This window comes from Monodelphis domestica, chromosome 5 (genome assembly GCF_027887165.1).
Source record: "Monodelphis domestica isolate mMonDom1 chromosome 5, mMonDom1.pri, whole genome shotgun sequence".
Classification (NCBI taxonomy): domain Eukaryota; kingdom Metazoa; phylum Chordata; class Mammalia; order Didelphimorphia; family Didelphidae; genus Monodelphis; species Monodelphis domestica.
In genome coordinates, this window is record NC_077231.1 from 132988330 (window position 1) to 133002463 (window position 14134).

General features: G+C 36.5%; 1 protein-coding gene across 1 annotated transcript in view; it reads right to left on the reverse strand.

The window, feature by feature from the left end:
• Window positions 1–14134, reverse strand: part of ST8SIA1 (ST8 alpha-N-acetyl-neuraminide alpha-2,8-sialyltransferase 1) — a 131757-nt gene that overhangs the window by 42479 nt on the left and 75144 nt on the right. The window contains exon 4 of the mRNA XM_016425868.2: window positions 8411–8503. Within this exon, the coding sequence (XP_016281354.2) occupies window positions 8411–8503 (93 nt within the window). The remainder of the gene's footprint in view (window positions 1–8410; window positions 8504–14134) is intronic.

Below are 14134 nucleotides of genomic sequence, written 5' to 3' on the forward strand. Positions count from 1 at the left end.
TGGTTATCTAAAGGAGCTGAAAAGAGCTTTCAAACTTTATGACCCAGATTTCCAGGATGTACAAATCCTCCTCTCTGAGCTATTTACCCCCACAAGAGAACAAACAATTCATCAACAAAACTTGTGAGAATGTAAATCTTACTAGCTGACTGGAAGTCTTTGAAGACATTGATTTTTCACCTCCACTTAACATGACCTACTTTTAAAAGGCTAGGGAAGATTTGTTAGAAGCTATTAAATAATTTTGTGCAAGACCTAATGCCTGGGGAAAATTTGACAAACCGAGACAAGAGCAGACAGAACACCCATCTGCATATATTGACAGGCTTCTAGAGAACATGGAAGTCATTTTAGGTTATAATCAGGTGAGCCAGGAAGCAATTGCCCATGTTAGAAGACAATTTTTGAAGGGATGTTCACAGAACTTGGAACATTTCTTCAAGCATTTTTGTCCAGGATTTGAATCTCTATCCATTTCAGACCTGAGAGATTCTGCTACATACTTAATATGAGACCCATGTAAGAACAAGAAAAAGAAAAGTAAGAACTAAAACAAAAATTGCAAGAGACCAAAGAAGCCCCTAGACTAAAAGAATTAGATGTGGTCAAGAACCTGGCTACCATTAGAACCTTCCCATGCCAAACAATACAATACCAACCAAGGGAGCAAAGAGACAACTAAAAGCAAAATTAGTAAATGGAATACAGATAGCGGAAGGAGGGAAACCCATTCTGCCCAAGATATTGTACCAACATCTCTGCAATGTCACACACTCAAGAGGACATTATAGGGTGAAGGCATTGTTAGACAAAATCAAATTACTTGGGGCAGCCCCAGGGATATCTACACATGCAATAAGAGTGTGTCAAGTATGTGACCTTTGCAGAAAATTCAACCAAGGTCATTTCAAGAGCAAGACATTAGAAGGAGACCACTAGCTTTCATACCCTTTGAATGCTTGCAGATAAATTACATCAACATGCCTAGTGACAGAGGATATAAATATCTATTAGTGCTAGTAGACAGATTAACATGGTGGACAGAGGCATATACAGCTAAAAAGAATAATATATCCTTTGTAGTGAAGACACTCCTGAAAGAAATAATTCCCAGATATGGCATTCTAAATAGTATTGACTCAGATAGAGTAACTCACTTTACATCCAAGATCCTGAAAGAAATCTATCAAAACCTGCGTATAAAAGGGAGTCTGCACAACATCTATAGACCAGAAAGTTCAGGGCAAGTTAAGAGGATGAACAAAGAATTAAAAATTGCAGTGGGAAAATTATGTGCACAAACACACCTAAAGTGGACAGTTCTCTCACTTGCACTGTTCCATCCAGAATGAAGCCCAGAGGAGATTTACACATTTACTTTTTGGACAACCTCTTTGGCATGGACAGACCACTAAACCATGTTACATTTCCATGCTAGGAGGAGAATGCCAATTGCACATCTATCTGACAGAGATACAGGATAGGCTAAAAGAACTGAGAAGCTTAGGATTATTAGTGCAAAGGGTACCACTGAATTTTTCACTATATAACATCAGCCCAGGAGAAAAGGTGTATGTGAAAAACCACCAGAAGCACACCAACAGAGCCAAATTGTAATGAAACATTCCAAGTCACTTTCACCACGCCCACTTCAATCTAACTTATAGGGAAAGAACCATAGTTCCATGCTTCTCATGTTAAACACCACTTTGCCCAGACTGCCCCAGATGAAAATAATACAGAAACTGTCCCAGATCAAATGCATGACCAAACCGTCCCAGATGAAACTGATACAGAGACTGCCCTAGATCCCATGCAAGAAACTCAAACTCAAAGAGAGAGTGACCAAGAAGAAGATAGTCCCATAGAAAGTTATAATTAAATTGAATAATACATAAAGATAGACAGACTATAATACAGAAAGAATGACATCCATCTAACTCTCCATCTCAACCCTCTATCAACCTACATCACAACACAAACACCACATACATTCTTACACATAAAACAAACCAGATACACTTCAAAACTAGCTCTAGCACTCACCCAATCTGAATCACTCTTACACACACGCACATGATGACAATCATTCTTACACACATGCACGATCCTGTAAGATCTGGTAAAAAGACAGAAAAATCTACAATCAAGGTGAGACAACAGTCAAGACGGGTCAACGAACAGAGGAAGAGAACCGGACCAGAGAAAATCTTCCAGGAAACATCAGACTACATAAGGGACACAGCAAAAGAACTGTTAACTAAGAACTGTATAGGAAAAGGACTCTAAAGAGTATCACATAAGATGAATCATCATACACATTAACATCACACTGGGGAAATGCACACACATGCACACAATTCCTGCATAAGAAGAAAAGAAACAGATTAAACAGGCAACATTGGCAAGGAGTAAGTATATGCATGCAACAGCACAGTACAGCTAGTACACAAACACAAAAAACAAACTGATTTAGGGACTGTTGTTGTAAATAAGCACGGTCCATGAAAAAAAGGCATATATTTGTAAATAAGGTTCCTGCAGGACTCAAACAGGCAGGAAGACAATGCCTTTCTGTCTGATTGACTCCAAAGCAGAACTTATGTATATATGTAATATGTATGTATCATATGTTAGAATTATACAGCAAACAGGCTTGTGCATAATGTAAATTTTACTAACAGACTAATAGACTAACTTAGAGTAGGAAGGAATGAACATATCTAACCCTTAACAAACAGGGCCAGAGATGGTTAGGGTGGAAAAGGGAAGTTATATAAACTAGAGAGGATGAATCAAACTTGAAGCATGTAAGATCGCATATAGTTATACATTGTGACAGATAAACCTTTAAATAAGCATTAGATATAAGGGGTTGAGAAAATTTCGTGTTAGTCAAGAACTTCCATAAGTCATTGTTATTAGATAGTTACAAACTTTGTTGCATAGCATTAGAGATATTGTTTATCCCCAAACCCCAAATCGTTTCATTGTCTCGAAGCTTTGTACCCATGCACTTAACCTAAAATGCTTTCCTAAACCCAGATTTTAGCTAGGAAGATAAGATAGACTTAAGAATAAGGACACGGGTAAGGCTAAGATTTCTTATTTTGAGAGGGGGTATAAAGGGGATGGCACGCAGACAGACAGAGTAGCATTTAGGTCCACATAAGGTAAGTAAGATTTAACTCACCGCAAAGTGTCAAGCTGACAACTTTGCAAAAGCCAAAAGGGGGATTTGTAAAAGGAACTGGACTTAATCTAACAGCAGAACAGAGAAGCAGATCTGGCAAGCTGGAGAATTCTGAAGGAACGGGGAAAAGCAGGAAGGAGAGAGAATTCTGGGAAAGGGGAGGAAGTGAGCTGAACTGGACAGTTGGAAGCTACCAGTACTTATCTCCTCCCAGGAAAGCTTGCCCCAATACCCCAGAGAAGACAAACAAGTGAATAGGACTGGAAACTGTCAACTAGAAGAAAGATTTCCCTCAGATCCCCTAAAAAAATGATTACAGCTGCCAAAGCAGTTAGAGCCTGGACTTCTTCTAACTGACCCGGGGGTGGGGGGCAGACCACAGAATCTCATCTGCCAGACTTTGGGGAGAAGGGTTTCAGTTATTCTAGGGACCCCGGCTCCTTCTTCCCTTCTGCCCCATTCCTAAACTTAGCTGCCCTATCCCTTATCTTGTTCCTTTAGAATAAAGCAGTTTAAATAAGAACAAGTGACTGACTCCATTACATCTAGAGAGAGACTTGAAGTTGGGGGGAGGAAAGTGACATCTCTCTCCCCAGGGAGAGGGAAGCTAACAGTAACTAGCTTGTTTAGTCTAGGTCTCTGAGGGAACAGAAGTTAAAGTCTGGGAAGGCAGTCAGAGTAGGGTTGTCAGAGAGAGCTGAGAGGGAAGACAACTCATCCTCTTTCTCTCTACTTGACTCAACTCCATCTTTACCTCACTCTGATCCTGACCCAGCAGGGAGGGAAGACTCTATTCCCTAACTAGGGAGAGATAACCAACAAGGAAGAGATAAATCCAGTATAGGATAAGATATATAATGGAATGTCCAGTACACACCTGCTAATGACACACCTGGCTTCTGTACCATAAGGCTTCCTTGCTCGGGGAGATTTTGCACATATGTAACCCTATAAAAACTCTAATTCAGTTTGGGGCAGCTTTCACTAGGAAAGTCTGTCCTGGCTGGTAAATGCATTTATTAATCAATAGATTGATAAATAAACACTGGTTCCAATAATTGAACTTCTAGGTGTCCAGACTTGCTTTATAAAGTACCTCACTTCACACCCTCCCCCCAAAATAGCTATTAGAAATGTTTTCTGGAATTCTATTTGGGGGGCACTTTGGCAAGGGAAAATGCCCTAACTTCAGGCAGAGAAATATCTTTGAAGTTTAAAAAAAAGTTAAAAAGGGATCTAGGATGAAATGGGTTTCTTCACCTCTTGTAAAGGTTATTTTAGGTTCACAAAGGTCTCTGAAATGCCTCTAGAGAAACCGGGATTTAAATGAGTACAAAAATGGAGTAGTTGTATCATCTTGAAAGTATGTTTTTTAGAACAAGAGTCAGCAATCTTTCGGCAGCAAGATTCCAGCTTGTTCTGCCAGCAATCAACAAAGGGTTTGAGCAAGGTAGATGATAGATTATTTTTTAAACCCTTATCTTCTGTCTTAGAGTTGATACTGAGTATCAGTTAAAAGGTAGAAGAGCAGTAAGGGCTAGATTACTGGGGTTTAGTGACTTGTCCAGGGTCACACAGCTAGGAAGTGTCTGAGGCTAGTCTACTATTTTTTAATCAGAGATTGATTTGAATTAATAATCTCTTCCTTTGAGGTGAAAATAACCCACTCAATGGGTTAGTCAGTTGCCCTATAGCATGAAATATGATCATAGGATCATATTTCTTTCTTCCTAGTGGAAAATGAGCTCACTGAGTGAGAGTTTAGATTTTAGTGGAAAGAAAAAGGAAAAGTAATTTTGGATAAAGTTGGGATTCAACAGGATTTCTGGGTAGCCAGAAAGCAGCATAAATGTGGGAGGTGGTATATACCTGGAGGTTGATAGCAGAATTTCAACTGCTTTTCAATTTTAGGCATTTGCCTGTCATTTCTTTATTCACTTGACACTCTTATCTAACCTCCAACTCTTACCTGACTTTGCACATACAATTCCACTGAAAATCATCTTCTATCAAGGCCTATTCCAAAACAATATTTGAGCAAAAATAATTTATGAATGAGAAGACAGAATAATTCACTCATTAAAAAATAGAAACTCAGGGACATCAAGATCTAAATCCAAGCATTCCTTTGATTCTTTCAACAAATATCTATTAAGTAGAGCAGCTAGGTGGCTCAAAGGATTGAGAGCCAGGTCTAGAATAGGAAAGCCCCAGGTTCGAATCTGATCTCAAGACATTTCCTAGCTGTATGTAAGGAACTTAAACCCAATCACTTAGTCCTTACCACTTTTCTGCCTTGTAACTGATAATTAGTTTAAATTCTAAGACAGAATATTAGGGTATAATACAATTAATATCATACTATATCATAATATATAACATAATTAGCATGATGCAATTATATAATTAACATAAAATAACATGTTATATTTTATTATTTATATTTTTATATATATACAGATATATAAATTCCACTGTTTAAAAGGTGACAATAAAGACACAGTCTTTGCCCTCAAGAAATTTATGCCTTAGTAGGGAAGCTAAGCTAGGCACACAAATACCTATAATATAAAATTTTTAAGGGAAATAAGTACAAAAACAGGTTACAAGAGATTCATGCAAAGATTACTAATACACTATTGGTGGCATTGTGAACTGATGCAACCATTCTGGAGAGCAACCTGGAACCATGCCCAAAGGGCCATCAAATTGTGTATGACCTTTGATCCAGCAATACTACTGCTAATTCTGCATTCCAAAGAGATTGAAGATACAGGAAAATGACCTATTTATGCAAAAATATTCATAGCTTCTCTTTTTGTGGGGGCAAAGAATAACTGAAGGGATGTCCATCAATTAGGGGATGGCTGAACAAGTTGTGGTATGTGAATATAATGGAATGCTACTGTGCCATAAAAAATGACAAGCAAGATGATCACAAAAAAATCCTGGAAAGACTTATATGAAGTGATGCAAAGTGAAGTGAGCAGAACCAGGAGAATGTTGTACACAGTAACAATAATAGTATATGATGATCAATTGTGAATGACTTAACTATTATCAACAAGGTAAGGCCCCAAGATAACTTCAAGGGATTCATGACAAAAAAGTCTTTCTACCACCATACAAGGAACAGATGGAGTCCAAATGTAGACTGAAGTATAACATTTTTCATTTTATTTCCCCCATGAATTTTTCTGTGGTATAAGCAATATGTGTCTTGTTTCACAACATTATGAATATGGAAATAGGATTCATGTGATAATATATATACAACTTATATCATATTACCTGACTTCTTGGGTTATGAATCTCATAAATGCCTCTGGGGTGAGACTGTGACTCACTGATGTGTCAAGGGGAGTCCAAGTCCTGATGATGTATCAGTAGGACTTTATACATTTTAGAGGTAGGTGGATAAGAGGAAGAATTTTATCATTTGCTTAAGTAAATACTTGAATCCTTTGTGTGTTCTGCATCCCCTATAGGGTACAATAAATAGGCTGCCCTATACCTGATATTTTTAATTTAGTCTTTTATATTGGAGGACTCTTTGTCCCTCATCTGTTTACATAAAAGTATATTTAGATATTTTCCCATGGAAATTCTGAAAAGGACAAAATTGAGCCAAAAAGAATAATTTGGGGGTGAACTGCCTCCAAGATTGAACCTAATCTGTTTAAACTGAGGACCAAGTAACCTAAGCAATGGAATAGAGACCACATAGTAACTTTGAAAGAAAACTGGCCTGGGTTTTAGTCTGACTCTTCCACTAACAAGGCATAATATGACATTGAGGAAATTATTTGACCTCTGTGGGTCTCAGTTTTCTCATTGGTAAAATTGTGGAGCTAAGATTATTTCTACCTTTAAAAATAAATTGGGAATAGAGCATTTGACCTCAAATAAGGAAGACTTAGAGTCAAATCCTGCCTTGCTAAATGTGTGATCTTGGTCAAGTCCTCAGTGTGCTCAATGATAAAATCATGGGGATGATCTCCAAAGTCCCTTCCAGTTCTAAATCTATGATCCTACACTCCTATAACCTAAGATTTTAGGTGAGATTGGAAAGGTAAATGGGAACTAATCATGGAGGGCAACAAATGCCAAACTGAAATGGTTGGATTTTATGTTTTTCTTTCGTTATGGTATCTCAGTTTGTACATCCAGAAAATGAAGATAAGTTTATAATTCCCCCCTTAATTTATCCATATAAATGGAAGGGCCGCATGGAAATAATCCAGAGACCTACAGCTATTCTTTCCTATGGAAAATATTACAAAGGATAAAGTAATTATAATTTTTTGCTCTGTTATATTTACACAATACTAAATTACAAAGAAAATGTGCCATCTATCTTCAACTGACAGAAACAAAATACAAAAGGCCATTATTACTTTTGTACTAACTAGCATGTGACAGTTATTAATGTTTTTATGTTACTCTGTTAACTTTGTTTCAAAGTCATTATGGAAATGAGAGATATATTTACAATTGTGGTGGCAGCTGCAGAGCTTTGGTAGTTCACCAAAAGTAGAAATCCCCGTTAGCATACGGAACCCTAATTTGGATGCGTTTCCTGGCAGAATAGGCATGTGTTACAGGAAAAAAACATCTCTATTGAGAGAGAATTTCCTCTAGTAAGAAATCACAGGGTACTTAGAAAAACAATTACTGATATGCTATACACAGTTCTCAAGGGAATTTTCTAAATAAACAACCCTTAGAGAGATAACTCTGCCTTCCCAAAAAGCTTTCTCTCTTGGAGACCCACTACCTAGAACCCATAAAATCTACATTAGTCATAATCTTTGGAATACATTAAGCTGAATTAGGCTCTATGGTAATTCCTACATCTTAAAAAAAAAACTGAATGGACAACCTTCAATAGGTCCATTTTGCCTGGTTACTTTGTGGTCCTTAATTATTTGTTAATTAATGAAACAGGACTAGTGAATAAGCAAAACTTGATACTGCTTACTCAAGCCAAAAAACAGATCTCCATGTCATTCTTATTCTCTCTGAAGCAGCAGAAACTACTGCTTGCTTTTCTAGGCGCTGGTCTAATGGATATGCTTCTCCCAGATTCTCTTGGCCTGTCCAAACCTATTTTTTTTAATTTCCCAAACTGTAAATTATGTTTATTATTACCCAGGGCCCTACAAGCATGAGTCTTCTTTTCCAGTTCATTTGGAAATGGATGAAACATTATCTTACCTTTTACGGATTATGCTGGGGTTAGCTGTCACCAAATGGGTTTTGGATCCAACATCTTTATTGTATTCATTGGACAGAGGAGGAAGATTGCATCTACAGAAACAAGAATGCAAATTTCAGCATAATTTCCATATTTTACAATTCTAAAAACATCATTAAAAAGCAGATCGGTATAGTCATTAAAGAGGCAGGTAGGTGGCTAGAAATATGGGCCTGAAGTCAGGAACATTTGAGTTCAAATTCAGCCTGAGACTTATTAGCTGTGTGACCCTGGGAAAGTCATGGAAACCTCTGGCTGGCACATATGAAACCATAAAAAAATAATATGCATGTTTATTATTTTAAATTACATTATATTGTTATGTATTATATTTTTATTATTGTATGATACTAATTATATTACTTTATGACTAGAGTGCTGATTATCCAATTAGGAATATGCTATTTCAAATCAGACCTTTAACACATACTAGATAAGTGACTTTGGACAAATCATTTAACCTCTCAATGATCCAGGTACAGTCTAAGAGTGTAAGCAGTCTAAGCAGCACAAATATTGATATACATTGGTAGAATGTTTCATGTGCCAATTAAATCGTAGCTCCAGTAAATTTTTTTTCTATTTTCAAGGCAGGTTTTTACTTTTATTGATAATAGCAGATGTTCATATAGCATGTTAGAAATATCTTGCTCCTCAGTCTGTGAAAGAGGCAATGCAAGAATTATTATCCTCATTTTACAGACACTGAAGCCAAGGCTCAAAGAAATCAAGGGGCTTGCCCCAGACCACACAATTACTGTCAGAGTCAGGACTCAAGTTTATATCTTCCTACCTCAAACTGAGTATGCTTTCTATGTGCCAAATAAGAATCTTGCTAAGCCTGACTCCACTAACAAATAACTACTTTTCTTAAGTTTTTGGAAAATCTAGATATATTATGTGATAGCTTAGGCTTTCTGGATTAATTCAGCCATCTAAATCAATATAATCAACTAAAGAATTCTTTTATTCCCACTAAGGTTGAATTGCTTTTTATTTAGCCTGAGGGAGGAGTCAAGATGGTAAATGAGAGGTATCATTTTTGCCTTAGTTCTTCTACCATAACCTAGAAAGCACTCCAGACTAAATTCTGATGAGGAAAGTCAAGAAAAAGTTGCAAGGAGTAAATTTTCCAGTCCAGAACATCTTAGGAAGATAGAGAGCTCTAGAGACACTGGGTGAGAGCTAACCAGGAACACAATGTACCAGCAGAAGGGTATTGGGCAGCAGGAGAGGATGGAATAGCCTAGCAGCAAGGGATGACAAAGGGACTGAACACCTGGATGGAAGAGATGGACAGAGACAGGGGTGTCATCTGGCAGTTCTGTCCTGTCACCCATCATTCAGTCCCAGGGCAGAGAGCAGCAGTCACAATCATATGGCCATAGGCCATAAAGGCTCTTACTATGTAAGCAGCAAAGAACACATTCCAGAAACATAGCTGTATAACTCTCAATTCAGGAGCAGAATGGGGACTCAGTTTTAACTATTGGCTATATATATGACTGCAGTGGAATGAACCAGAGCAGGAGACCAAAACCATAAGGAATTAGCTGTTCAGTTTCTCTGAACTTGTAAAAACTTCCAGCAGACTAAGTGAGTGAATCCAGCTGCAGTCAGGGGAAACACAACCATACATGATCTAACAGACCCAAACCTGGGACAGAGACATGTATAAGACAGATAAGGAGGGCAGTGAATATATCTCTCCTTAGATCCACAATTTTGGAAGGACTGAAAACTTATGGGCTCCCAGAGCTGTAAAAACAAAAGATACTCAGAAAGAACTCCTCAGAGGTAAGTCAAATTCAATATTAACTTAAAGTATAAAGTCAAAAAGTAGGCTGGAAAAATGAGCAAACTAAAAAGAACAACCCAATCATTAATTACAACTATGGTGAAAAGAAAGATCAAAGCATAAATTGAAAGAAGATAATAACTTGAAAACATCTACAAGCAAAGCCTCAACAAAAAAAGCAAATTGGACACATGCCCAATAAGAATTCCTAGAATAGTTAAGGAGAAAAAACCCTAAAAACCAAATAATAAGGATAAAGGAAAAATTGGAGGGAGGTAGTGTGATGCAAGAAAATTAGAAAAAGGAAATAAATAACTTTAAACAAAGAAATTGAAAAGATTCTGAAGAAAATAACTCCTTTAAAACCAGAATTAGACAAAAGGCAAAAAAGGTTCAAAAATCAGTCTGAAGAAAATAACTCTTAAAAATTGGTATTGACCAAATAGAAGCTAATGACTCAATGAAACTTCCCAAGAAATGACAAAACAAAATCAAAAGATAGAAAAATAGAAGAAAATGTGAAATATGTCATATAAAATACAGCTGACATGTGATTTAGAGGAGAAATCATTTGATAATTATTAAACTATCTGAAAGCTATGAACAAAAAAGAGCTTAAACATCATATTTCAAGAAATTATGTAGGAAAACTACACAGATATCTTAGAATCTGAGGGCAATGTTTAAATTGGAAAAAATTACCAATTACCTCCTGAAAGAAGTCTTAAAAAAGAAATCTCCTATAAACTGAAATCAAGAATTCCCAAGTCATAGAGAAAATACTAAAAGGAACTGAAAAGGAATAATGCTGCAGAGCCACAGTGAGAATTACATAAGACTTAATAGATATGACCATAAAGGAATGGTGAGCTTAGAATATTATATTCTGGAAGGTGGAAAATCTGAGATTGCAATCAAGAACAATGTACCCAGCAAAAAAAAGATATTTAATGAAATTGAGGATTTTCAAGCATTTCTGTTGAAAAGTCCATAGTTGAATAGAAAATATGACATTCAAACATGACTCAAGAGAAAGTATAAACATGAGCCAGAAATCATAAGGGACTATGCAAAGTTAAACTGTTTACATTTCCATATGGGAAGATGATACATACAACCCCTCATAATTTTATCATCACTAAGGCTGTTAGAAGTCTACTTAGACAGAGAGCATGAGTATAGATCTTTTTGTGTTGGGAAGATATCAAAAGAAGAATGAAAAAGTGAGGAAAAGGGATGCACTGGGAGAGAGAAGGAGAGGAAAAATGGGAGAAATTATTTCACATAAATGCAGCATGCTAGAAAGAGTTTATACAATGGAGAAGATAACTGAGTGGGGATAGTGCAAGAGTGGCAATACTTGAACCTTACTCACATCTAAACTAGTTCAAGATGGGAAGAGTACACATACAAAATAGCTGGATACAGAAATTTTACTCAACAGGGAAATGGGAGGGAAACAGGTTAAGAAAAAAATAGACAAAGATAAGTAGATTAAGGGAAACAGTGATTAAAAGCTATTTAATAAGCCAAGAATTTCAATTAATCAACAAGCATTTATTATACACCAACTATATGTTAGTCACTATGGTAGGTATTTGGTATAAAAATACGAAAGTGAAATAGAGACCCTGCCCTAAAGAAGAAAGTAGACAGCATGCTTTTGGAAGGATGGACAATATATTTATATATCTCCAGCTAGCTTTTGCTATCTGTAGCTCTGCTTGGTCTCAACTCCATGAAGCAAAATGTCCCCCATGCATTTGTGTGTATGTATATTTACAAAATAAATAAAGGAAACCTAAGGGGAAGCATTAGCAGCTGGGGTCGGAGGAAAAGAGGAAATGCTTCATGTAGAAAGTGATACTGCAGCTGAGACCTAAAGGAAAACAATAATTCAAGAGGTAGAGCTAAGGAAAAGGAGGAGAAGGAAAATAAAGAAGAGTGGCTGGAGGAAGAGGAAAAGGAAGGAGAAAAAGGTTGAGGAAGATGGAAAAATGTCCATGGGAGCCAAATTATGCAAAGACCCTGAGATGAGAGGTAGGATGTTATGTTTGAAGAACCATAAAAAAAGGTCAGTTTGACTGACTTGAAGGGTCTGTGAAGGGGCATAAAGTGATGAACAGAAAAATTTATTTTTGATCCTAGAAGTAATATGAGGCTACTAGAGACCTTATGGTTGCAAATTCAACCCAGGCACATGGGGGCTGCCTTGGGAAAGGTTTTTCTCCTCATGCTCTAAATCTTATGCAAGTTTGTCTCCAGCAGAAAAATATAACTATTTCAAGTTCCTAAAGAATCAGGAAAACCCAAAGGAGTGCATAATATGATTTAAGGGTTCTCTTGATCATGTATTGCAAAAAATAATCATTCTCACATACATGTCCTGATTCTATTATATATAAACACAAATGATTAATTTATTTGTAACATAAGTGAGTTTGCCACAATTGATATTTTTATCAGTTTCTCTTTCCTTTATTTCCATGGGATCCAAAGATGGAGAAATTATAAATCCACTCTGTTGACTATCTCCAATTTCTGAGTTGATTTATGGGATTCCCTTCATTCTCATGTGGATCTTTTCTTGGGTTTATCTCCTCACAATTGTACTAGCATATGGGATGGAAACTTTTTGCCTCCTTTGGTCATTGTCTGGCTTTTGCTTTCATCTCTTTGTTGATAGTAAGATCGCTAAATTGCTCTCTCTGTTCTGAGTTTGGAAGTTCCACCAGGTCAATAAACATGAGCATATTGTGGGCTGAATACAATAATGAGCATTGTAGAAATTGTAAAGGAAGTGCTGAAATCTCTAAATTGCTTATTATCTAGTGAGATCCCTTTTAGTTTAGAAGAGTCTGCTCATATAAATTCAGAATTCACGTCTCAGAAAAGAGGGAGGAAATTATTGACATGAATTAGCTTGAGTTTATTTTCTCTTCCTGCTGATGCAATGTTTAAGAACAAAGATGGGGATTCTTTATGGTCATTTTCCCCCCCAAAGGACAAATTCATCCCCTTGTATTTGATGTCTGTCGTGTGGTAGTGTTTGTACGCCTTGTTATATTGTCCATGAAAAATCAGTTTTAATCTGGAGTGCCTTCTCTTTCATTCCCTCATGTTAAGTTTAATGTAAAGTGTTAAGCTTATTACAATATATGGCATCTCTATTTAACCCAAGATTGCTTTACAGACTAGACAGTGATTTCTTTGGTATATGAAACTTCTGAGTGAGGAAGCATTCTCTATCAATGTATGCTGGCACCTTTTCTGCAGCTTTAACTGGGAATATAATAGGGATATAATATATATGCACTATATAAAAGATATGTAATATATAATATAATAACTGGAGATGTAAAGACAAAAGGGAACCAGTTTTGAAATAAATTTGGTCACTGGTTAGGAATTATTATTAATTGATAAGTATAATTATTAAGCTCAAATTGTTTTTTATTTATCTCGTTATATAGTAAGAAATAATCCCAACTCTTAGTAGGCTTGATAGCTGAGTTGAATCAACTCTAATATTCAGGATTAATAGTAAGCTAATCATTTATACTCATATAAGAAAGTAATCTCATTAATCATTTAAAAAATCAGAACAGCTGTCTGTCAAAATTCCCTGATGTCAATAACTTGAATTTCACTTTTAGTTTGTAGTCTTAACCCCTCCCTTCTAAAATCCCCTTCTTTCCCTTCTTTCTTTATAAACTAACTGCAAACTGTCCAGGGAGATGGAAATTTCCTGCTCCACTGACACTTTAGATTCTCTTTTCCAGGGGGCTATCAAACCCCCCTTTCAAAACATAGCCACATGATGGACCTATGTTCTACTCTGACCCAGTGTTAGAATTGTCAATAGCTGTGCCTTAGGCACACTTCA